The sequence below is a fragment of the Leptopilina heterotoma genome, unplaced genomic scaffold (genome assembly GCF_015476425.1).
Source record: "Leptopilina heterotoma isolate Lh14 unplaced genomic scaffold, ASM1547642v1 Lhet_220, whole genome shotgun sequence".
Taxonomy (NCBI): domain Eukaryota; kingdom Metazoa; phylum Arthropoda; class Insecta; order Hymenoptera; family Figitidae; genus Leptopilina; species Leptopilina heterotoma.
Genome location: NW_025110938.1, coordinates 742,130 through 770,004, shown reverse-complemented (window position 1 = coordinate 770,004; position 27,875 = coordinate 742,130). Strand labels below are relative to the sequence as shown.

At 25.0% G+C, this 27,875-nt stretch overlaps 1 protein-coding gene across 18 annotated transcripts in view; it reads right to left on the bottom strand.

Annotated features, from left to right (window-relative positions):
• LOC122502075 (potassium channel subfamily T member 2) overlaps positions 1-27,875 on the bottom strand; it is a 234,450-nt gene that overhangs the window by 28,628 nt on the left and 177,947 nt on the right. For all 18 annotated transcript variants that reach the window (XM_043611946.1, XM_043611937.1, XM_043611942.1 and 15 more), the window contains 10 exons: positions 18,929-19,028; positions 18,369-18,567; positions 12,583-12,657; positions 9,833-9,916; positions 9,662-9,756; positions 4,178-4,361; positions 1,933-2,097; positions 1,183-1,403; positions 718-915; positions 148-374 (listed from right to left, as the gene is read on the bottom strand). In XM_043611946.1, the coding sequence (XP_043467881.1) occupies positions 148-374; positions 718-915; positions 1,183-1,403; positions 1,933-2,097; positions 4,178-4,361; positions 9,662-9,756; positions 9,833-9,916; positions 12,583-12,657; positions 18,369-18,567; positions 18,929-19,028 (1,548 nt within the window). The remainder of the gene's footprint in view (positions 1-147; positions 375-717; positions 916-1,182; positions 1,404-1,932; positions 2,098-4,177; positions 4,362-9,661; positions 9,757-9,832; positions 9,917-12,582; positions 12,658-18,368; positions 18,568-18,928; positions 19,029-27,875) is intronic.

Below are 27,875 nucleotides of genomic sequence, written 5' to 3'. Positions count from 1 at the left end.
GAAAAAGCGAATTTCTGATTCAATTTCTTTTCTCTAAAGTAGATTATTAAGGGAGGTTTTATTCTACAAAAAAAAGAAAATAAAATTCCGTTTTTGCATTTAATGAAGTAAGATTAGTGGAAAAATCGTTTAAGCCGGATCTCTTACCAGGATTGAGCAGAATTGTGTCCTCGTAGAATTCTGGCAATTCTGCCGGTCTAACTGCAACCAAGGCAACTCCATATTTTCTGTGACTGTGAAACGAGGCGTACGTAAACGACTTTCCTTCGTATTCGCCAAAAAATCGTGAATCCCCTAGAATTATATGATAAATCTCGTTGCCCGAGCATTTTCCGTAAAGCCTGTGCCACTCTTCTTGTGACTGTTGACCCTCCCTATAAACCAATCAAAGATGCGGATTTTAAACGAAATATATACTTTTCTCTCAATATCGCAGCTTTACTTTTATTTTTCTCTCATTTTTTAGAAAATTTTTTTTTTAATTTAAAAAAAAAAATTCTAAAAATGTTTCTAGAACTTTTACGTTTTTCCTAAAAAAAAATTAAATGTTTTAAATATTTACAAATTGAGCTGAACGGGAGAATATTTTTATTATTTCCAATAATTTTGATCAAATTCTATGAATTTTTTTAATTGTGGTAAAACTGATTATAATTTAATTATAAAACTGAAAATTAAATTAAAATTGGATGGTAAATTTGTAAATTTTCAACTCACTGTCCTCGTGAAGTGTGAAGTAATAAAGTAACCAGAGTTGATGCTCCAGGACACGTGCAATTGTTCGCCAAAAGGGCATATTTAAATTCGTCTTCACACACAACGTGTTCGGCAAATTTCACATGGAGCTTATTCTCTGGACGGAAGATTTGAACGTACTGAGGTACATCGGGTGCAAAATCTTTCACGGCCCAGGACCTGTATTTTTTCGAAAGTTAAACACTCGTATTTATTTTTTATTTGCAGTACCTACATTTTTTTAATTTAAATTTTTTTTTATTTTCTTCTTCTTTATCTCTCTTCTACCAATTTTTTTATTTTTATTTTTTATTTAAAGTGCTTTTTTAATTTAAATTAATTTTTTTTTCAATTTTTCATTTGCAGTGCTTTTTTAAATTTAAATTCATTTTTAAAAAATTTATTCTCTTTATCAAGATATAAATTTTGAATGAAATATAAACTAACCTGAGGATGGTGTGTTCGTCTGCGGCAGCTTTGTCCGCATAATTTCGCGCAGCAAGGATAAAACAGGCCTCAGCCTCATTCATCCTAGCTCTCGCGAGATCACCATCTTTCAGGCACGAGCCCTGAATGTAGATCACCCGTTGAGCCCAAATCGGCACTTGAAGAATCATTCTCATCGTCGTGTCCAATTCCATTGGCGACAAGAGAACCACGTAGTAGTCCTTTTTAGAAAAAATTTTTTTTTTTTTGAAAAGAAGAAAAAAGAATTTAAATAAAAATTTGCAAATGCAAAAAATAGTGTAAAAATAATTCGCGAATTACAGCAATCAGTAATATTTTTGATTTGCTCCATTGTTTTTGTATCTATAAAACTGATTACTATTTGTATTTTCAACTGATATAATGAATGAGAGAATTATTTGTTAATTACAACTACGTCAATTATTTCGCTCTTTTTGGAAAGTTTCGCGAATTTGTAGTTTCAACATATTTATTGAACGATCTATTTTAATTTCGTTATATTGCTCTATTGCAATTAGGGCAAAAGTTAATTTATCCAACAGATAAATAATCATTAAAATATTGAATTAAAATTAAAAATTTTACTTTTCTTTCACTTTAAGTAAAAATTTAATCTAATCAAAATTTACCTTTCGATTAAAAACTTTACCATATAAGAATATTTAGGGAAATTTTAATTCCTGATTTTAAGGGGATATTAAAAATTTTGAACATCAGTAATTTTCTAACCTGAAGCAAAGGATGAGCGTAAAATTCATTAAGAAAGTCCATGATGGTATCCGCTTGTAAGGTTGTACTACAAACAACAACGTGCTTTTCGTTTTGTGCTCTATGGGACGAATAGGAACCACCCAGTTTCTGTCTCTCCATCCAAGTGAAGGCCAACTGCTCAAACTGCAATGAGATTACGATGAATTTCATGAACCATGAAATACCTACTCTCATTACGTATTCCTTAATATTGTTTCATTCAAATCTGTAAAAGTGCTTCAGCAAAATGAGAATTTTAATGTCAAAGTGATTCCTTCTTTTTCCCTGGACGAGGAAAAATATATTCCTCCAAAACAATTTTATAATTTATACACTTACATTATCATTTTTTAGTGAAAAAAATAATTTTGAAATAGTTTTTCCTTCCATTATAATATTTATAAAGAGATTTTTTTTCGATTTTTCGAAGATGATGGAAAAAAGAGAATATTTTTGAAATGAAAAAATTTGAAAAAAATAATAAATCAAAATCAAATTTAAATTTAAAAAATGTTTGTTATTTACAAATTATAAAAATACAAAAAAATAACGTTTACAAAAATAAAAAGTTAACTTTTTTTAATTAAAAAAAGATTAAATTGAAAATTAAAAAAGAGTAGGTATCATTTTGTTAATTAAAAATACAATGAATATTTGTTGAAATAATTTCACAATTTTTGCATAAATCTGTAAACTTACAATAACGTATAATGTCGATAGAATTTACAAATATAAATTTAAAATAAAAAATACGTATTCTTTTAATTATAACGCAAAAAAAAAAAAAAAAAATGAAATGAATTATAAAAATGAATTATGTTAAAAGATAATTAAAAACATAAAAATATTTTAAATTTTCAGTGAATGTGGGAAAATAATTTGAATATAAAGTTTATTAATTTTGTAAATTTAAATTTTACTTTTGGAGCAGTGTGAAGGGTTGAAGTATCACATGCATGATTTATCAGGTAACAATGCCAGTGGCAAACCTTCCTAGTCATTTCAAGCGTCTGACAAGTGGTATGTGATTTGACAGCCAAATTGAACTGACAACCATCGAGCCTAATATTATCTGTCAAAGTTGACAGTTCTCGAATTCTCAACCCACGCAAGTGCACTCATCAGATAAGGGTCAAAATCAACATCAATCAGATCATTAATCTTTGCAAATATATATATCCAAAAAAAATGTCTCGATTATTTTTTTTTCCTCAGTTGAGAAATATTTAACATAAATTCAAAAAATTATAATTTGGTATAAAAAAAAGTTTTCACATTAGAGAAAGAATTTTCATATTTAAAAATAATATCCGAAAGAAGAGTGGTTTTATATGTAACTGCAAAATCGTTCACCTTTCAGCAAAATAGATGGAACGAGGGGACACTTTTGTAGTCTTACGAGTGACATCATAAAAAATCTATAAAACAACAATGCTGCTATCATCAGAGCTCAAATTGTATGACGCATACAGGAAAGTAATCCACTGGGAAAATTTATTGTATCTTTAGAATTAGTAGATGTTGTGAAGCGTCGATACGACGAGAAACAACAAATATATGATTCACATAAAATAATAGACGAAGGAGACAATTTTCATTAATATTTAATATTATGAAAGCGATAAAATAATTTTTATTAATATTAATATTATGAAAGCGATAAAATAATTTTTATTAATATCATTATGAAAGCAATAAAATAATTTTTATTAATATTATGAAAGCAATAAAATAAATGCAACTAAAAAAGCACATTAATGTTTCGTCGCCATATTGGATCGGCCATTTTGAATTTCTAAAATCTATCAAAAAATTTGGATTCAGTGATGTCAAAAACCCCCGAGTTAGGCATTTTGGTCTAAACGCGTTAATTTTTAAATTTTCCATCACATTCGACCGCCATATTGAATCCACCATTTTGAATTTTTAAATCCACATGAATTTTCACTTTAGCAGTTGTAAAACCTTCGGATTTGCAAAAATCAACGACTTTTAAGTAAATCTGTCAAATTTTTAAAATTTTGATCGCCATATTGGATCCGCCATTTTGAATTTCAAAAATCTGAGACCAAATTCGAAATCGGCCATTCTAAACTTAATGATTAGAAAATTTATAGAATTATTAATTTCAATTAAAAAGTGATCGTACAAATTAAAAATATCGAAAATTTTTAGTGGAAAATTAATTAATAAATAATAAAAATAATTAATTTTCATCACTCACTTGTGTTGGTAGAACTATAAGCGCTACGCAGATCATAATGACCATATAGAGTTGAGAAGGCCAAATGTCAGGCACGAAATCTCCGTATCCGACTGTGGAAAACGTTACAACGACATAATATGTGCTTTGAAAGAGGTTTAGGTGTCTGTGTCCTGCCCTCTGAAAATGTTGTATTCCACAGACGCTGCAACAAAAATATTTTCCTCTTTTTATTTATGAACTAATTTTTATTTACTAGGAATGTTTTCATTTTTTTTTTTTTTTGAATTTTGAATAATTTGAATTTTGAATAATAATAAAAAGAAAGAATAAAATTAAAGAAATGAAAATGAAAAAACAAAAAAATGAATTGAAGAATAAACCTAAATTTTGTTTTCCAAAAATGTGAATTCTAATTATTTTACTAGGGGAAATAATTTTTTTTCTACTCTTTTGTTAAAAGGCTGAGAAAAAGTGATATATAATTCTAAAAAAAGGTCATGAATTTATGCATATGAAATTTTATGCTTAATCAACTTAGTAGTTTCTTGTTAAAGTCTATTATCCTAATTATGGTAAAAGCTCTAATGGACTGAAATATTTTTAGGGACAATTATATAAGGTGGATGATAACTGAGTGCCTCTTTGAAAGTCAAGACTATATATGATTAAAGTTTATAGAGTAGAGAAAATTTGCTATATTACATACGCACTAAAAATATATTCACGAGGCAGAAATAATATTGATTTGTAATAAATCAAAAATAATTACGAATTTTTTTTTTATTGCAAATGAAAAGTAAACGGTTGAGAATATAAAAAGGGAATAAGAAAAGAAAAGGAAATAGAAAAAAATGAATATAAGAAAAAAAACAAAATATAAAATAAATAGAAAAGAAAGTGAAAAAAGGATTAAAGAATACGAAAGAGTAGAAAATAAGTTTCTTGTATTAATATACAGAATAAATTTATACAGTAAAATAAATGCACACGTTAAACTGCTACATGAATGCAAAAAGAAAAAATTTTTTGATAAGCAAACGGAGGTATATTTTTGATTAATGGTGGATGGATTTTCGTCAGAAAGAAAGCAGACGTGGGACTATGGCGGCACGGCAAGAATTTAAAAGTTACATCCATTATGCATGTGGCCCCATTTTATATCAACGCTATTTGTACACCATTCTTTATTAAAAAAAAGTGGAAAAAAATTATTTCCCTCCTTTTTTAAGAAAAGGGAGGGAAATAATTTTTTTTACACTAGCCACCTTTTTTTTCCTATTCTTTGCACATTTTCTGTGTATTTACTTATTCTAAAAGTGAGATAGAGGAGAGCGCAGTAGACTATAACAAGGCAGCATTAATTAAAACGACTAGTAAATGTCGGATTTGCATAGGTGGCCGGTTTGAGAGTGAAATTGTACGTGACAGAGTTTACGCTCGTGAGACAACGTTGACGCTGAGGGATTTAAAATTCTTACCAATTTTATTCTCTCGAAACTCGGAGAAAAAAATATCGAATATTTCATTTGACAATTTTTTTCTGTAACAAAATCTGCTTCACAAGAAAATTAAGTTTTTTTTAAAAATTTTATCCGCTTTTTCTATTTTACAATTCTTTTTAGTGACAAACGTTTTTTCTTCTTTTGGATTTTACGAAATATTATTTTCTATAAATAATATTACGAAATTATGTTTATTAACAGAAATAAGAATTCAAATTTTGGCGGTTTTCTGCGCGCCTGTTTTACCGACGGTTGCTAATGCGCTTGAAGAATTGGCCATTTAATCTCATTCTCGTTTTGACGTTCCTCGCGAGTGGTTGTCGACAATGTTCTATTTATATGTTTCTTTCCTAATCTTTCATTATTAGTATTTTCTAATAATATATTCTAATTAAGTAAGTAAAAATATCTCTTTTTGATATAATTTTCACAAAAATACGTTCTAGAGTCATTGGGGTTTGAAAATAAATTTTTGTTATCCCCATGGTACGTGGTTTTTTGTGTTCGGAAATGTCAGTCAAGTGTTGTATGACAGATTTATTAATAGAGATGCTTTTTCTCTTATTTTTCTTTTCGCGTAAAAAAAGCGGAAATGTGCGAATGGGTTAAGGTGTAAACGCGTTAATTCTGGATTTACGTGAGACTCTCAGGTCGTTATACTTTTCTATGTCGCTTTGTATGTGTGTCTGGATGTTTTTACGTCAGGACCTTCGTTAACAGCGTTGTTTTGCGGCATAAGCTCCATAAACGTGGGGTTGAGTTTTCCTTCCTTTGCACGAGATTACTTTTTACAGCGAAATTCTACCCTTTCACTTCTCCACAACCATTGACCATTATGCGTGACCATTTTAACCATAAAGACCCTTATTGCTTTATTTTTCTTCCGGAAAATTCTCATTTTATAATAGTCAAACGACTCTGATTTCTTTTCTTTCTTATTTTTAAATCTAATTCTTTGAAATTTTTTTTAAAACTAAATTTGTTTAAATATTATGAAATTTATATTTATTTCTTCAAAATGTACACTTAGAATTAATTTAAAAAATGAAAACAAAAAAAAAATGGTAACAATATTAGAATTTCTCAAGAGAATATGTCGCGTATAAAATAAATTACAGACGGGAATACTTCAAACGTGTCTGACATTTTAAAATTTTACCTTCTAATTGGAAATGAGAGAAATTACAAAACGACTCTATGGATGAATTAAAATTATAAACTGACCCTCGAAAGTTATAAAAGAAAATTTTACATGTTATTATTTCAAATTTTTGAAAAATAAATATAAGCATTTAAAAAATTTTCTCTGAATTTGGATAGAAAGGGAAACAATTTGTCTATTAAAGATTATGAGAGATTATTACATTTTATAATTCCATATGAGAGGGAATATTACACAATTGGGATATTTTCTCTTCTATACTTGTTTCGTTCTTCTGTGAATTGTCGTTATTTAAAAATTTATAACGTGGCTAGAACGAAATTCGATTATTTTTTCTCACTTTGTTTTTATTTATTCAAATAGTGTTTTGAAATGATATTCTTCTGCAAATTTTTTTTTTCGTTATTTTCTTTTTTTGTAGAGAAATATTTATTTCTACATTAAAATTCGAGACTGACATCGATTGATAAAAATTTAATTAAGTTTTGCCAGAGAAAATATAAGAAATCGTAAAGGAAGAAAAGGGATTTATGATTATCATAAAAGTAATCATGAAATATATAATAGTATGTAGTTGCGCGATTACCAATATAAACGAGATACTCAAGTTTATATAACTTGTGCAATGAACTCGTATAAAAATAGTTCAAATACGAGTCGGGATGCCTTTATATTAATGTCATTATTTAATATTTATACATTGATTTTGCTCTTTAAGTGACTATATGGGTCAGAGGTAAATTAATTTTTAACTTGGATTTTTTGTTGTATTTCTTTTCATATTTGTTTTTTATTATATATTCTTGTTTTGCTTTAGTAGAGAAATAATCAAGAAATTTTAATGGAAATCCAACTTCTATTTGCAAAGCTGTTTCTAAAACGTTAACGTTTGGGTCCGAGAATAGTCAATTATCTCTTTTCTGATTAAACATAAAATTTGATATTATACTCCGGTTTTAATGAGTTTATTCATTAACTGATGAATGTTAGTAAACATGTTGTCACTGAAGTGGATTGAGTTTAAAGTCAACCTTTGATCTGCATTAATAAGCAAAGAGTTTTCGAAATTTTGTCTCTTTATATTTGAATGTTACACTGACTGAGTTCAACATTTTAAAATCAGTATCATTCAGGGAAAATATATACAAACATCGACGGAACCAAGCCCCTTGAGTTCACTTCACGGTGACTGACTTTCAATTGGAAAGATGCAGATTTTATTTTCAATTCAAAAAAAGTTCACCTTCCCAGTAATAGTAGAAATCCTTAGAAAGCCTCCTCAGAATATATTAAATCAAATCTTTGCTAACCTTTTATAATTGGACGTATCCTTTCGAGATGAAAGAATTTAATATTTTAATGCTTTCTAAGACTTTTGTTAACCTTTTGTTAAATTAGTTTATTTTTTTCGAGGGGAATTTTTTTCAAGTGAGGATATATGTGGAATATAACTGATATTTTCTTAAATCACTCGCGTGAAATTGAAATCTAGTATATGGAAAAATTGAAAGAAAGAAATATAGGAGAAAATTACGATTTTCTTTAAACAAGAATGAATTGTTGTTGAGGATTGAAATTTATACGTATATCGTATATAAGAGATCACTTAAAGAAACGATGTTAAAAAAGGTTTGGTATATAAATTACGGATATGTGAGACAAGAACCAAAGTGGTACTCGCTATAAACTGCTTATAAATTATCATTTCAGAAAATGAACTTGCATGGATACTCTTAAACCAATATCTTATCAATTTTTTAAAGCTCTCAGAAAAGAAACTTCCTGACATTTCGAAAATTAACTTTTTCTCTTCGTCACACAAAATAATTGGTCTTAAAGTAAATTTTTATAAAGCAATAAAATTGTTAGGAGTACAACATTAGGGAGCAAACTTACAAACAAAGGACCCGGATTCGAAGTAACCAACGATCTAAGTAACCTTGTTGCAAAAATACATTGCTACAACATTCTCGACATAAAATTATTTAAATTTCCCAAAGGTCTTGAATTCTAAGACATAAAGAGACATGGGTATGAATCTGTTCGACAATTGAAGGATGGTCACATATGGTAAATATAGCAATAACATGAAATAGATATTGATCGCTTTCACCTGCTGGTCAGACAAATATAAACTTTCAACAACGTTGGGCATTTATTCGAAAGTTTGTCGTTGAATGCAATATTGTGCATTCTGGTGCCGTGAGTCGCAGATATACAATCTATTCGGCAGTTGAAGCTTGTGCTTAAACGTTTGCTCGACCCCAACAGAGAGCTTTTGTCGAAACAACGAACATAAATGTGTAACAACCATGCACCAACTATAACTTCAGGGTGCCGCATTCTGGAATTCACACAATAAACTAGTTTCACTTGAATGTGAAACTAAAAGAAAATATCACTTTTTAATTATTACATATGTACGCAATGCTGGCGATTAAAAATAATAAACGTATACTGGGGAAATTAAAAAATATATATACGTGTATTCCGTTTGAAAATTAAAAGAGAAATTTTCCCTTTAATACATCACGGATTTTTGTTTGTGAAGAAGAAAAGAAGGTTTACAAAAGAAAGTATTTTTACAACTGTTACAAATAAATATGTAACAATTTTTTTCCCTATTCTATTTTCTTCTAATATTTTTTATATTATAACCCCTTAATCCAGAAATTATATAATTTGTCCCTCTTAAAAACTGGGTGATGTTAATTTCTTTTCCGTAAGATTCAAAATTGGTTTTTGATATAAATTTCATCGAGAAGAAAATTGTTGAAAGCGTGAAAATTTCAATCCAACGGATTTTAAATTATTTTGAGATGAGAAATTAGCACTTACCTGGTGAAAACAAGGCACAATAGCGTAGCGCTAAGAATCATTAGCTGTTGACTGAGAGCTGATTGAGATTTTTGCATCGCTCGGTGCAAATCGTTCTAAGTAAAAAAAGTAAAGATAAAGAAAATTTCCAATAAAAAATATTTGAAAAAAAAATTATTTTTGTTTACTTACGAACATATTTTCCAACGAATGTTTCGCCAGCCAACAATTCAGAAATACTGGTATAAAGAGATTTCTCATTGGGGGGTACAGCAACTGAAAATTAAAAAATGTTCCATATTTCAAAATTCTGTCTTACTTTTTCGTTACGTTAACTTCGATTAAAAATAAAATAATCTAAAATTTATGAAAATTGAAACAAAATTTATTTTACTTTGTAAAATAGAGACAGTTATTAATTTCTTTGCTACAAATAGATTGCGACTTTCTATAAATAAACTTGATTCTGGTTATAGTATTTATACATATAATTTTGTATACGACTTGAAAATAATGCAAAGACGAGCCTTGAAAATATTATATTCGTTACGATCTCTAGGTTGTAAACACTATTTATAACTATTTCTATAAATTCTACAATTGTTAAAAAATATAAATAATTTACATATTGTACCTGAAGATTTTATACTCGAAAAGTTAAAAATAAATTACAACTAAACTTTAACCTTGGACACGAGAAAAACTATAACAAGGTTTTTATATTCATAATTCAATTCTCAAATAGATAGTTTATTATAATAATATATAATAAACGTCCTGGTTATATTTCATATATTTTTATGACCACTAAGTACAAAAAAAATTATCCATTTCGGAAAATAAAATTGATCTTCTGTGGCGAAACATCATTTTTCAAAAATGAATAATTCTTGTTGCTCTAATGGAAGTAAAAATTGATTAATAAATTGTGTATTTATATAAACTTATAAAATGTTTGCGTTGGAGATAAAATCCTCTGTGGAATATGATGGTAAACGATGCATGTCTAATTCTTGTAAACCGTATAGATATTGACGGGGTAAATATTCACGTAAATGCATTCCAGTTGAAGTTTGCTCATTGTGCCTGATTTTGAGCATCAAAGGCCGAATAGTAAATATTTCAATTCGCCTATTTACTGATGGTATTTCAAATTTTTCTAAATTCTTCGAAAATTCAGTGGAAACTGTGTTTTTGTTTTGAATACCATATTGTTATTTACTATCCGCAGCGAAAAAAAAGAAGAACAAGAGATTTTTGCCGTTAAAAATCCAATACTACCTTCAGGTGATGTTTTTTTTTAATGCAAAAAGAAAACAAAAACATACTCTTTTATGACACATGATATTTTGAAATTCTTTTTCTTTTTTGTACTTTACTTTTTTGATTACAGTCCGTTTGACATTAATGTCTATCTGTTAATTTATTATGCGACGCAACAAAGCCATCAAGTTTTCCAGGATTTACGACTATGCGTGCATATTACCCAAGTTGCGTTGTCAAACTAATGAGGTTAAGCTAATTAAATTACTTTGGATAATAAACATACACAGTGTATACGTAATGCATTATATCGCTTTGCTTTCCCTTATTCAATGAAATAATGCTTTATTCCGATAACCCGTATCACTGCAATTTGAATAAAATTCCGTTACAAGGAACATTAATTCAGATCCTTTGTTTCTGCGAAGAACACAAGTTGATCGTATTTATAATTATTTTTACTACTTTTTACATTAGAGGAAGAATTATCATTTTTAATAACTGCATTTTGATTCTTTTTGTTTTAGATTGCCCTGGATGGAAATTGCCGTTCATCCTTTGCACCGACCCAAAAAAAAATTCTTAAAAAAATGTCTTTTCTTCAAGTTTGTCAGGAAAATTAAAACAATTTCAAAGAACCAAAAGATACATCTAATTCCAAACCCATAAGTTTGTCAGGAAGAGTAAGTCTAAACCAATAAGAATGAAAACAAAAAAGCCCCAGATCCCTTACAAGAAAGTTGTCATGAAGAGTAAGTCTAAACCAATGTGAATGAAAACAAAAAAGCCCCAGATCCCTTACAAGAAAGTTGTCATGAAGAGTAAGTCTAAACCAATGTGAATGAAAACAAAAAAGCCCCAGATCCCTTACAAAAAAGTTGTCAGGAAGAGTAAGTCTAAACCAATGTGAATGAAAACAAAAAAGCAATAGATCCCTTACAGGTAAGTTGTCAGGAAGAGTAAGTCTAAACCATTGTAAATGAAAACAAAAATACACCAGATCCCTTACAGATAAGTTGTCAGGAAGAGTCAGTCTAAACCAATTTCGAGAAAACAAAAAAGCACCACAAAAAATTCCAAACACATTAATTGGAAACAAAAACAAAAAAACCCTTGGCAGTAATGTCCGAAAAATTATACGTTTGCTTTGAACTTTATCGTTCTATTCAATTTTGTTTAACAAGCTTCAAAACTAAAGACCAGGTTTGTTGCGATATTGAAAATGTTGTTTCACCTTTTAAAAAGTTTTTACCGACACACTTTGTTGAATAATAGAAGGATTCCTTTCGCTGAAGATTGTATTAACTTTTCAAACTTGCTTGGATTGCAAATACAAGAAAACTCTTTTTCTTGCCCTCTATAAGAAGATTGTTTGATTATCAAAGTCAGTTTTTCAAAGGGCGAGATAAATAAGGAAAAAAAAATTTTTTTTCTCCACGCATCTTTGAAAAGTTGAAGAAGAAAGTTTATAATTCGAGCAGAGAATTATTAGCAGTTAATCAAGATTTACGGTAGTAAGTTTATTTCTCAATTTTTTATTATTAAATAAATAACTGAATGAAACTAATTATATTTCTGAATAAATTATTTTTACTTGAAAGAAAATTGTTTTTTATATTTACACATTTTACTTACAATTTTAAGTGTTTCATATTTGAAATTAAAATTAGTTTACTCACTGTAACCGTAAAAGGAATCGTTGTGACTAATTCCAGAATGAAATGGAAAGACAGAAGTTGCTGCCAGATGTTCCCCTGTGGACATTAAAAAAGACAGTTTGACATACGTGAAGTTGAAAATAAGATTTATTCAACAATAAAATCTGTTTCTTTTTTGTAAGATAAAAAAAATTTGAAGTTGAATTAAATTGAAATTGTTTATTTTAAAAATACAAATGAGAATTGTTTCTGATTTTGTTGAGAATAAATAAAATTATTGTTTCTACATGAGGAAAAAGAAAATAAAATTGTTTTTCGTGCTTCACTAGAAAGCTGTCTAGTGAAGTAAGTATAAAATTCTTTTTTTCCAAAAAAAAAATCCCCTTTTTAATATTCTTTTAGTTCCTACTGGCTTTATCTTTATTTCGTCTCTTGAATCATATATACACTATTTACTTTCACGGAAATTAAATACTCGGAAAACAAAATTACTTTTTATATTTTTCTAAAATTTTTTCTTTTCTCTTTTTAATTAATTTCTTAGAAAAATAAATTAATCCTGTATTTAAATGAAAACCGTAGTTATTCGCATTTTTTGCATTTTAAAACTTCTATCTGTTAAAATTCCATTTGGACTCGTTTTTTCTTCTTTTTGTTCTCACAGTAGCCAATAAAATCTTGTCGAATAGTTTCAATCTCACGATTGATCTGAATAATGTGAATGTGAATTTCAAGATTTACATCCGTTTGCATCTTTACATTGACTCTGTTTTGCGATGCATATCTTGATTGCGACTTAGGAAAATGTCATCTCTTCATTCATTAAATTTTAATGAAGAATCTTCTGCTTTGAAGTCACTGTCGAAATTATTCGAAATAATATTCTAAACTTAACATTAAAATCTAACGAAATTTTCTTTTTTAATAATTTAATAATGTTTTTAATACATTTGCATTTAATAATACATTTAATAAGTTTTATAAATTTCTCTCATTACTTTCTTTTCTTCGAGAATGAAATATTGTGACAGATTTGAATTTAAATAAATCTGATAAATAATATTTACAAAAATTCACAAAGTGGAAATACGAAAAAAATTTATTGATTAAAGTGACAGACTTTATTATATTCAAGTGAAAATATTAATCTCGATGCCTCAAAAGGTTTTATTAATTGAAATGTAACGAAATTGGAACAATTTTAATAAACTCTTTTAATAAGAAAATGCCATTCGGAATATTTTATGTAAGTTCAATTCAACTTTTGTTGGAACTTGAATTTCCAAACGTTTTAATTAAAAATTTCCGTCATTTTCTCTTTATTTCAAATCGATTATTATATTTTATTTATCAGTTAACTTTCTAATAGAATTATTTTTTAAATAAATAATATATCTTTGTGTAAGTTTCAACAGTTGTTTGTTTAATTTCATTAAAAAAAATTGAAAATATTCTTTTTTAAGTTATCATTTAATTTATTCATAAAGTTCGGAATTTTTTATTACAAACCTGAAATTCTATATAGAAAATGAACTTTTTAGATTCCTTTGTTGAAATACAGTCAACATTTAAAATGAGAAAAGTTTCTCAGCAAATATGTTCGATCACTGAAGAAGCATTGCGTGTCTCAAACTTTGAAGAATTGTACAAAAAGGATAATAATATTAAATATATTTTCTATGTTAAAAATTGAGAAATAGTAAATAATAATAATGAAACCTAAAAAAACATTAACATTTCCTTTTGTATATTTATTTTTAATTTTTATGATGAATAATTATGCTTCTTAAGAAGGGATTATAAAAAAAATATTTCCACAATTTTGACCTCATTTTACAATTATTTTTTATATTGCACATTTTCCACTGTCTAATATTTGCATATGCAAAAACCTCCATATTTACATGTGCTTTAACGACTTTAGCAAATGAATGTGAGTTTTAACAACAAAATTGCATATGTTTGTTGAAAATAATTTCTTTATCATTTACATAACAATAAAATGAGAAAGGGCTTTTAAAAGAGTGTTTTAAGAGTAGATTCTGCAAAACCACGTTATATGTGTATTTTTTTTTTTAGAAAAACATCCTTGAAGTTGTGCGCTCGAGGCCAAATTCATGTTCTGTATGGAATAAAAGAAAGTTTTCGTTTTTTCCATTCTTGAAATCTGTCGCCTAAAGGAATGCTGACGAAAGGAGAATTTGCACGTGCCATTCCATATACTAAAAAATATGAGAAACCATTGTGCCTCAGAGGCAGCATTTTTCAGTAAAAATCTACCCCCACTAGACAAAAAAAAAATTCACACACGTCTAATCAAAGAAAAGGAAAATTTTCCGTTCGCAAATAGAAGGATCAGAGGAGACTGCAGAAAGATAAACGGATTATTTCAAGCTCCAGGTTTTTTTTTTCGTTATCGTTATTAATACCTTCGCGATTTTATGACGTTAGTCACTTGAAAGCATACAATTCACAATTCTAATTTTAAAAGTGACATTTTTTTCCATTATTCAAAAAAGGATTTGTGTTTGGATAATTTACTTCGAATTAAGAGGAAAATAAATAATTTTGAAAATATTGTGTAGATTATGTTGTAGCAAAATTAAAGTGAAATTTTTTTCATACTAAAAAAAATAAGAACGTTTATTAAAAATTCAAAAATGAAACATTTGAGTGTAAAGGAAAAAAAATGAATAGGGTTTTTTTGAGATAAGAGCATATGACAATAAATCAAGTGTAAGTGACAGGACGAAGATGAAAAGTTTCTGAAAACGAGTGGTTTTTTCTTTTTTAGTGAAAATTTGTTACAATTTGCGACACTAATGCTCCTTTAGTTGATTGTCGCGTATCTGCAGCACTGACATTAATATAAATGAATACTTTGAAAAATTGAAATTTTTTCCAATTTCAAAAATACGATCAAAGAAACTTTTTTTATCAATCAAAAAAAATTTTTTTTTCTTATATTTACTATATTTCTCTATTTGTTGACTTAAAAATAGAAAAAATACTGGCAATTGAGGCCTCCAAATATTTTCCAGATAAATTCTTCCGCTTGAAGTTTATACAGAAATCCTTTTGCAGTTTTGCTTTATCGGCTTCGAGAGCTCTTTTTATACACAAAACTTATAAAAACATGTTTTTCCACAAATTTTTTTTAAAAAATAAAAAAATTTGTGTTTAATTCCTTTTTGAGAGATGAGACAAAAAAAAAAATTGTGTTTATTTTAAAAATATGACAATTTTATAAATAAAAGAAATAAAAGGATATTTTAGTGAAGAAAATATGGAGATTGAGAAAAGTAAATAGAAAAGTAAAGAAAAAAAAAGTTCATATATATATGATTTAAAGAAAGCGAGTTGGAGAGAAGAGATTTTTAGAACATTCGTATATCTCTAGAGTGTCCGCGAGAAAAGATTTCCAATGTACTCCCCCGTGTAAACATATTTGTCGAAAGTTTTCCTTCCAAAAGGAAGACAGAGGAAGACAGGAACCTAACTCAAGGAAAGAAATCGCGAAATGCAAGACGATATCTTCTGTATTTATTTTCCAGTCGTCCGCAATTCAGAGACTTTTTCACGAGGCGTAATCTCAAATTTCTCTCAAATAAACGTTTCAAGGACTTTAGTTTCAGTTCTTTGAGATTGTTGACCGAAAATAGTATTCCAATATATAATCAAAGTTCTAATAAACTTTTTTAAATTACGAATTCTCTGATCCTAGCTAAAAAAGTTCTATAGAATTTCATTAGAATCATTCTATATGAATTCTAGTGAGTATTCTATAGAATTTTACTAAAACGATTCTATAGAATTTCTACATGAATTCCACTAAATTTTAGTAATTTTTAATTAGTTTGACGAATTTTAACAAAATTTTTAATAAAAATTACATTTATCGAGGAATTTGATTAAGATTGTATTATAAATAATTGAAATTTTGCGATGAGTTTTACTATTTTCGAAAATAATTGAATTCCTGTAAAAAATTTTACTATTTATAAAAAATAATTTAATTATATTGCAAATAAATTTATAAAAAATTTGTAAATAATGAAATTTTTGTGAAATTTTTATTATTTTATAAAAAAAATTAATTGTTTGCGCAGAATTTTATTACATTTTTTTTAAATAATTGAATTCTTTTGGAAAATTTTATTAAAATAATAAATATACTAAAAATCATTAAATTAAGGAAAATTTTTGAAAATATTATAATTGAAATTTTCCCAAGAATTTTATTAAAATTTTTGAAAATAATTGAATTTTTGAGATAAATATTTTTATTAATAAAAATAATTGAATTATGAAAAGAATTTAATTAAAATTCCTGAAAATAATTAAATTTTGTAGAAAAATTTTGCTACTACTTGTAAAAAATAATTGAAATCTCAACGAGGGTTTTTAGAAATTTTTTTGAAAATAATTGAATTTCTGCAAAACATTTTATTAAAAATCGTCAAAAGAATTCAATTATTTAAAAATATGATTATACAATTTTTTATGAGAAATGAATTTTAAGCAACATTCAATTGTTCAATTAATTATTTATTTTTGTATTTAAATAATTGAATTCTAGTACAATTTTCTAATGAAAATTGATTTAAAAATAAATTTTAATTAAAATTTTAGATAATAATTGAATATTAAAAGCATTATATAATGAATTTTTAGAAATAATTTAATTTTGAAAAGGTTTCAAATCCAAATCTTAAAATATCTATATTTTTCATTCTTCTTAATTGAAAATTCTGTAAAACTAATTTTATTGAACATTTTCAATTATAATTCTTTTGAAATTAGTTGAATTTTTTAATACATATTTAATTATTAAAAATAATAAATTTATAGAAGAATTTTAGTTAAAAACACTAAAGAAATTGAATTTTGAAGAAATTACAAATGATTGCAGAAATTCAATTATTTTCAAAAGTAAGAAAATTCTTCGGAAAAATTGAATTACGTTGAAAAATTGAAAAAAATTCTTGTCAAAACTTGAATTATATTTATAAATAATAAAATTTTTCATAGGAATTCAATTAATTATTCATAAAAATTTTTGTTAAAATTTGTCAAAAGAATTCAATTATTTAAAAATTTGTTATGATAAAATTCTTTATGAGAATTCATTTTTTTAATAAATTATTTATTTGTCATAGAAATCAAATGTAAAATTTAATTACACAATAATATAAAGTTGAAAAATACTATTTAACGAATTTAAATTCTTTTTAATAAAAATCACTAAAATTTAGTAGAATTCATGTAAAAATTCTATTTATTCTAAAGAATAATTCTAGTGAAATTCTGTATAGTATTTACTAGAATTCATATAGAACGATTTTAGTGAAATTCTATAAAACTTTTTCATCTGGGATAAGAATTTATTTCTTTTTCTTTAAAAAAATCAAAGTGCAACAGATTACATTGCAAATGGCGATTGTTTATTTCGATCGTGTGAGTTCGTTACTCTTCGGACGGAGTCGTGAAAATTCGGCGCGTCACGAATGCGCACGAAACGATACGAACCATGAAATGCAGCTGAAGTAAAAAAATAATGAATAAAAAATAAATAAAATTATGATTTAATAATTTTTCACAAAGATATTTAGAATATTTAGCTATTTTTAGCTATTAAGGTTATTCTACAATTTTCCCAAAAAACGTAATTTTGTTCCTATTGCATTTTGGTGGCAAATTGTCATATTTTGGATAAGATATTACAAGGAGAAGAAGGAAGGAAAAAAAGTTAATTCGAGACTTGTTAGGAAGAATATAAACCGTAACCGAAAGATAAATAAACTTACCTTGTATCCCAGATAAGCGAGTAACAACGTCTCTGTCAGTGATATTATCGCCAGAATCACTTGAACGATCCACAATTCCAGGGGTCTCCTCACCCACAGGATTGCGTCCCAGTTGATGGTTGGATTGTCTTGGAACTCTTCTCCTGTGAGATGTCTCGACACAAGGAACTCGCTCTTGTTGCCGGCAGTGCAGCCGTAACTGTAAGAAGCAAACAAAAAAAAAAGAAGAAAAGAAAAAAAATGCAAGAAGGAACACAGTCAAGGATATTTGAAGCTAAAAAACGCTTCACATCGTTGAAGCAATATTGGCGTCTTTTCTCCCTGGCGTTTTGCCATAAAAACAAATTGCCTCCTGTCAAATCTCACTTTCTTTTCCTTGACAATGTATAACGATGATTAGCCTCATATCTACTATTTTTTTCCCCGACCAACTATACACTTCATTTTATAAATTCCCATTTTCCTTAAGATTTTTTTTTCTCGGTTTTATTAACTCGAAAATTACATTATAAACTGGGAAATAGTAAATTTTGATTTTTTTTTCAATTAATACTACTCACCATGCGGCGAACGTTGGATCGTTGTCGGTGACAACACGAAAAATGTACAGGAAGCATGTTAGTAGTTTGAAAAAAAGATTGGCTAAACGTATCCTCAGACCTGAAACCAAAAAGACATTCTTTCTTCACCTTGTTTTCGAATTTAAAAAACAAAAAAATTTATGTATTTTAAACATGGTTCATATCTATCGAACCATGGCTAATAAGAAAAATATAAAAAAACCTGATTTATATACTTTAACTATGGTCAAAATTGTGGACAAAAAATAAAATAATAAAATTTCGCAAAAAGAATTCAATTTAAAAAGAAATTGATAAAATTCATCCAAAATTCAATTATTTTCATAAATAATAAAATTTCCACATGAATTCAATTAATTTAGAATAGCATTTTCAAAAAAATTTCTAAAAAATGAAATTAATCAATTATTTAACAAAATTTTTATACAATTCTTCAGAATAATTCAATTACTTTTACTAATAATAACATTTTTCATCGAAATTCAATTTTTTAAAAAAAAAATTTGTTAAAAAAATCAAGAATTCAATTATTATTTTTATAAATAATGAAACTCGTCGAAGAATTTCAATTATTTTTAATATTGTTTTAAATTAATAAATCGAAAAATTCAATTATTTTCAAAAACAAAGTTTTCCACGCAAGAATTCAATTATTCAAAATAAAATTTTCATAATATTTATTATATTTTGAAAAAATTAATTATTTAAAACAATGTTTGTAAAATTTTGACGAACAATTCAATTATTTTCATAAATAACAAAATTTTTCACAGAAATTCAATTATTTACAATTTTTTATAAGTTTCATCGCAATAATTCAATTATTTTCACAAATAATAAAATTCTTCTCATGAATTCAATTCTATTTGAAAATTATAATAAAATTCTTTGCAACTGTTCAATTCTTTTCATAAATAATAAAACTCATCGAAGGATTTCAATTATTTTTAATTCAAATTTACAGGAATTACTCAAAAATGTAATTATTCTTAAAAATTTAATTTCGATTCCTGAAAATAATCAATTATTTAAAATATTTTTTTCAAATTCTTTGGAAGAATTCAATTATTTACAAAAAATATAAGAATTTTTCACAGGAATTCAATTATTTTGAAAAAATATAAGAATTTTTCACAAGAATTCAATTATTTTCAAATATTTTAATAAATTTAAATATTGTTGATAATTTTAATGAAATTTTTCGCAATAATTTCATTATTTTCATAAATAACAAAATTGCTTCCAGAAATTTAGTTATTTTTGAAAATTTTAATAAAATTCTTAGCAACTATTCGACTATTTTCATAAATAATAAAATTCATCACAGGATTTCAATTATTTTTAATAAAATTTTACAGGAATTGCTCAAAAAATGTAATTATTCTTAAAAATTTAATTTCGATTCCTCAAAAAAATTAATTATATCAAAAAATATTTTTTTTTTAATTCTTTGGAAGAATTAAATTATTTACAAAAATATTAGAATTTTTCACAGGAATTCAATTATTTTCAAATATTTTAATAAAAGTTTTAAAAAAATTATTTTAAATAGAATTTCAATTTTATTTTTTTATTAAATTCAATTATTCTATTAGATTTTAATAAAATTCTTCGCAGGAATTCAATTATTTACATAACTAATTGAATTTTAGAGAAGAATTATATTATTTATAAAGATAACTGTATGCACTTTGATACTGAAATAAATAAATAATTGAAATTTTGATAAGAATTTAAAAAAAATTTTAATCATAATTGAATTTGTGCGAAAACTTTTATAATTTTTGAAAATAATTGAATTTCTGCAAACATTTGCAACTTCTTCAAAATTCAATTTTTTTTAGTGTTTTTAACTTAAATTCTTCTATGAATTTATTATTTTTATAATTAATTAAATATATTTTAAAAATTAAACTAATTTCAGTAGAGTTTGATTTATTAATATTAATATTTTACAAAAAATTTAATTAAAACCTTTTGAAGTTCATTTATTTATGAAAATTATATACAATCCAATTAATTTTGAAATATTTAAGTAGTTACAGAAAATTTTAGTCAGACGAAGTTTTACTCTTTTTTTATAATTCTATTATTTTTACTACAATTTTATAGGAATTGCTCAAATAAAGTAATTATTCTTAAAAGTTTAATTTCGATTCTACAAAAAAATCAATTATTTAAACAAATGTCTTTTTTAAATTCTATGGAAGAATTCAATTATTATTTACAAAAATTTTAGAATTTTTCACAGGAATTCAATTATTTTTAAACATTTTAATAAAATTGTTTGAAAGAAATCAATTATTTTAAATACAATATTAATTAAATTTTTTTGAAACAATTCAATTATTATTTCAGATTTTCATAAAATTCTTCCCAAGAATTCAATTATTTACATAAATAATTCTTCGGAAGAATTGAATTATTAAAGATAAATAACAAAATTATTCCCAAACATTCAATTATTTTGAGGCATTTTAATTAAATTGTTTGCGAAATTCAAATATTTTCATAAATAATTATTTATAAGAATTCAATTATTTTTAAAAGTTATAAATTTTTTCTTGGAATTTTAATTATTTAAAAATTTTTTTGTAAAAATTTCCGTAAAACTTCAATTCTTTTCTAATAAAAATTGCTCAGGAATTCAATTATTAAAATTACAATTTGCATAAAATTAGTCGAAAGAAATCAATTATTTAAAATTTTTTATAAAATTCTTCGCTTGAATTAAATCAAGCTTAATTTTTCGATAGTTACTTTTTTACCTTTGTTTAGTTTGAAAGCTATTTTTTGCTACTTTTTTAAAATTAATTATCGAGTGCGAAGTCAACAATGGTAAAAATATTTTAAATCCCCAAAATTTCTATATTTTGAATATAATCACAATCTTTGGTGTCCTAAAATATTTCTGCCTTTGATAATTGAAAGATTTTGTCAGTAGTACATATAATTTGTAATAATATGGGAAACATAAACAGAAACAGAAAAAAATATTTCTTCGAAGAATTATTGAGACATTATAAATATTGATTTGAAAATAGGAGAAAATGGAATAATAAGAAAATAAAAAAAGACGAAAATAAAATGATTGGAAATAATGAAAGGAATTTGTGACAAATATTTACTTCCTTGCGGTTGTTCTGTGTGGTTGAGGACTTTCACATCGACATTGAATAGCCACAAAGGCTTGCGCAACTACAGGTTCACACGCCAGTTTCAACCTTCTACCTGCCCACACACAGGGTGTGTTAAGTTTGACACGGTCTATGTTCCACTTTGATCTGATATCTGATATCGACAAAATTCTATATACCTCAAAGTATATCGAGAATTTTCTATTAGATTTTTCCGCTGAATTGTTTTTAAAATTTTTCTCCAATTAACTTTTTAAAGCACGTTAACATCTATTTTTGTGTGTTTCCAAGCAAAACCCTTATATGTTTAAAAATAGAGAATTCTTAATACAAAAACAAAATTAAATTCAAATATTTTTGGTACAATTAAAAAAGTATTTAATTTAAAAAAAAAATTTTTTCAAAATTTACTTTTTAAAAAGTAAATACTTTTTTAATTGTTCCAAAAATAGTATTTTTCTTTGCTATAAATTTAATTTATTCCATTCAATTAATTCCAAATTGTTTGTAATTCAATATTATGGAAAAATAGAGAAAATTATTTCAATATTTTTCCATTAAAATCTCGAAGCATCTTAGAATTTTTTTTTTATTTCTTTTTATAAAAATTGCAACCGATATCCAAGCCGAGTGTAATTAAAATCAACGATTTTTCCGCCGAGTAACTTGAGATTACGCAGAAAAGTAAGCATGATTTTTTTATTTGTAAATGTAATCTGGCAATGGACAGGAATAATTAATAAGAAAAAGAAGAAAAAGAATAACTGTTTCGATGTAAACGATAAAAGCGAAGAGAATTCATAAAACTGCGAAAGCCTCTCATTTCTTGTGTCTGAGCATATTATGTTTTTACTACTGAAAAAGTTTCTCCCGTCAGTTTACTATAAATAGCTTGAGCTTTAAGTACTTCGTTATCTTCCACACGTCTCAAGTTAAAATTTTTTTTTTTTTTAAAGATTTTATATAGAAAATTTCCTTTCAAAGAAAAATTGGCAAATTTCAAGAGTAAAAATAGAGAAAAATTGATTTTTTTTAGTACATTTTTAGTAGCAAAAAAATAAATGTTTTTCTAATAAAAATGTACGACAAAAAAAAAAGAAATTTTTTCCTAATAAAAATGTACGACAAAAAAAAAGAAATCAGCAAAAAGGAAATTTTTTCCTAATAAAAATATACGATAAAAAAGAGAAATTAGCAAAAAAAAAAGAAATTTTTCCTAATAAAAATGTACGACAAAAATTTTTATTAATAGAAGAATGTCTGTGATTTCTTTATCAAAGGGAATAAAATATCTCGATATCTTTGAAAAATGTTTTTTTCCTGTATTTCCGGATCCTTGAAGCTTATTTACAACCAGCCTCAACGGCAAGCCTCTTGATTGTGATTTATCGTAGTCTGTCTAATCCCTGCCTTCAAATAAAGAGCTTTTCTTTTACAGGAATTTGACCTTTGACTCTATATATACAGCAAGATAAAAAGCTATTAATCCTTTATTAATAAAAACAATAAAAAAAAAAGAAATGACCCACGTCGAAAAATTCCATGAAAGTACCCACTGGAAATTCCATGGAACTTCTCCATTTAAATTTCCGTGGAGTTTCCATGAAAATTTTCAAAGTTTTTTATTTTAAAAATATTTTAACATTTCCAGGGTTGTCATAGGTCAGGGAAATCAGGGAAAAGTGAAGGATTTTTATTAAAGTACTGGAAAAAATTGAATTTAGAAAAAAGTTACAAATGATTGCAGAAATTCAATTTATTTTCAAAAGTTAATAAAATTCTTCGCAGAAATTCAATTATTTTCAAAAATAATAAAATTCCTCGCAGAAATTAAATTATTTTCAAAAGTAATAAAATTCCTCGCAGAAATTCAATTATGTTCAAAAGTTTTTAAAAATGCCACGTCAAAATTTCAATTATCTTTGAAAATAATAAAATTCTTCTCTAAAATTTCATAAAATTCTTCTCCAAAATTCAATTATTTTCAAAAATTTTAATAAAATTCTTGTACAAAATTTCAATTTTTTTCAAAAATTTTCTTCAATTCAATCATTTTCATTATCTACTATTTTATAATAAAATTTCTCCAAACATTCCAATTATCTAACAAAATGTTGATAAAATTTAAAGCAAACATTAAATTATTTTAATAAATAATAAAATCTTTTACCGAGATTCAATTATTTTCATGAATAATAAAATTCATCCTTGAATTTCAATTATTTTAAAATACAATTTTAATCGAATTCCTAGAAAAATGTAATTATTCTTTAAAACTTTAATTTAAAATTCATCGAAAAAATTCAATTATTAAAAAATTTGTTGATAAAATTTTTTAAGAGAATTCAATTTTGAGAAAAATTTATTTCTATTTAAAATAATTAAATTCTTGTAGAATTTTTAATTCCAAATTGATTTAAAAATGAATTTTAGTTAAAATTTTAGATAATAATTAATCTTTTTGAAAAAGTTTAATTACATTTTTGTTAAATAATTGAATTCATGTAAAAAATTTTATTACTTGTAAAAATAATTGAATTCTTGCGAAGAATTTTATTATTTATAAAAATAATTGAATTCTTGTAACGAATTTTATTACATTTTTGCAAATAATTTAATTTTTTTTTAATTTTATGGAAATAATTTAATTTTTTTTTAATTTTATGAAAATTTAAATTATTGACAAACATAAAAATATCAAACACATTAAAATTCGTTGAAAAAATTTAATTATTTAAAAATTTGTTTATTAAATTCTTTATGAGGATTCAATTTTTAAAAACATTAATTTATTCAATAATTTATTTATTTTTGTAATTAAATAATTGAATTCTCGTAGAATTTTCTAATAAAAATTGATTTAAATATGAATTTCAGTTAAGATTTTACACAATAATTGAATATCAAAAGCATTATAGCATGAATTTTAAATAATAATTGATTTAGGAATATTTTTGAAACTAATTACACATTTAGAAGAATTTACTGAAAATTGTATTAAAAATGATTGAAATCCTGTGAAGAATTTTATAATTTAGGAAAATAATTGAATTCTTGTAAAGAATTTTTATTACATTTTATTTAAATAATTGAAATTCTGTAAAAAATTGTATTATTTATGAAAATAATTGAATTCTTGCAACGCGTTTTATTACATTTTTTTTAAACATTGAATTCATTTAAAATATTTCATTAAAATAGTAGATTTTTTAAAAATATTTGAAAATATTTAAATAATTCAATTCTTTTGACGAATTTTTAAAAAAATTTTATGAATCATTACATTTTTCGAGGAATTTGATTAAAATTGCATTATAAATAATTAAAATTTTGCGACGAAAAAAAAAAGACGAGATTTATTATTTTTGAAAATAATTGAATTCCTGTAAAACATTTTGCTATTTATGAAAATAATTGAATAATTGCGAAGAAGCTTTTAAAAAAATTGTAAATAATTGAATTCCTGTAAAATTTTGATTATTTACAAAAATAATTGAATATTTGCGAAGAATTTCTGAATTTTTGAAAATATTTTTTTAAATAATTGAATTCTTTTGGTAAATGTTAAAAATTAATAGTAAATATTGAAAATAATCGAATTGAGAACAATTTTTGAATATAATTGAAATTTTGCCGCAAGAATTAATATTAAATTTTTTAAAAATAATTGAATTTCGTAGAAAAATTTAATTATATATAAAGATAATTGAAATTTTTAAAATGAATTTTTTTCAATTTTTGAACGTAATTCAAATTCTTGCCAAGAATTTTTTTAATTTTTAAAATAATTGAATTTCTGAAATCATTTGTAATTTCTCCCAAAATCAATTTTTTAGTAGCAATCTTTTAATAAAATTTTTAAGAAAAATTACATTTTACGAAGAATTTACTTAAAATTGTATTAAAAATAATTGAATTATTTTATTTTTATTACATATATTTACAAAAAGTATTAGCAAAAAACCAAAAAAAAAAAGAATTCTTTGATCAATTGATCACGTGATCAATCCGAAAAAGTCGATTATTGCAAAGTAGGAGAGTATAAATTTCTCCCCGAGTCTCCAGTTACAGCTGAGTTCGGAACTCAATTCCAAGCTTAGGTTTCGGCTGGGCAAATAGCAAAACAAAAAGTCAGCTTTAGTGGGTATTTTGTATTAGTAGCTTGAAACTTTGGTTTCGAGGGAATTAAAAATAACGAATGGAAAAGTGGAAAAAAGTTGAAAAAATTACACTTATAATAATTTATTGTCCAGAATTAAAAGAAAATTCAAATGAAAATAGTGAAAAGAACAAAATGTTTTTTCTCCTTTTTCCCAAAAAAATAAAATTAAATATAAAAGAGATATTAATAACAAAAATATATTCGCAAGATTCATCGGTCAGTAACTATACAAAAATACACGAAATGTGTCATGTATAACCTGAATTCGATAATATTTCATTATCAGTTAAATAATTAACAATTTCATCAATAAATGGTAATTTTCAATATATTTTCACTTTAATTTGATTATTTGCATGGAAAATTTGTTCAAATGTTACTTATTGAAATATGAATAATGATATATTCATCACAATTTTTATAACTTGAATAATTGAAAATTGTTTTTTTAAAAAGAATAATTCTTTGTAAAATAATTCTATTTTTATAATAACTGTTTCTTTTTTAAAACCCGAGAACTTGGATACATCCAGTTGTTGGAAATTAAAAATGCAAAAACAAATAAATTACATTAAAAAAAAAGATTGAAGATTCATTTTCATAATGAAAGAGAATTATAAAAGCCAGTCAACATTTGAAAACAAAAGAAAATATTCTTTTTTCCTCTTATATTCAAGTAGTCAATTCGCAATATTGTCGTGGAAGTTTAATTAAGGCAGTGCGAGAATTAAAAGAAATCTGACGTAATTTCTAAATGTTCATTGTTTGATTTAAAGAGACATTTTTAAGCGACTTTTATTCTTTCCTCTTGTTTGAAAATATAATTTTTAATATTTAAGCAAAGATGAAATGTTTTTATCACAGTTTTTTTAAGGATATCAAATTGAAACAAAAAACTTTCATTACAAAATTTTTCACTTTCATAATTCCCTCTTTTTTTTAAATTTCAATTTCAATTTAAAAAATTCAAATTTTAATTCACCCAAAAATTCCCAGTGTCACTGAAAAAAATTTTACTTTCACTTCAAAATTCAACATTTTTTTGAAGTGAAAATGAAAATAATTTGGGTCAAAGTGAACATTATTTGAGTGAAAGTGAGCATTTTTTTAATGAAAATAACAAATTTTGAATAAAAATAGAAATATTTGAGTCAAAGTGACAGTGAAAACTTTTTAGCAAATATATAGAATTTTTTAAATAAGAGAGAAATTTTTTTTATCAAAATTGAAAATTTTTTAGGGAAAATAAATTTTTTTGAGTCAAGTTAATATTTTTTTTTTTTAGTGAAAGTGAGAATTTTTTGACTAAAAATAAAAATATTTGAGTCAAAGTGAATGTGAAAACTTATGTAGGAAATGTGAAATTTTTTTAATACAAGCGAAAATTATTTGATTGAAATTGACAATTTTTTGGGGGAAAATAAATTTTTTTGAGTGAAATTAATATTTTTTTTTAGTGAAAGTGAGAATCTTTTGAGTGAAAGTAACAATTTTTTTAAATAAAAATAGAAATGTTTGAGTGAAAATGCTAGTGAAAACTTTTTAGCGAATGTGGAATTTTTTTAAAATAAGAGAGAAATTTCTTTATAGAAAATTTTTTATGAAAAATAAATTTTGTTGAGTGAAG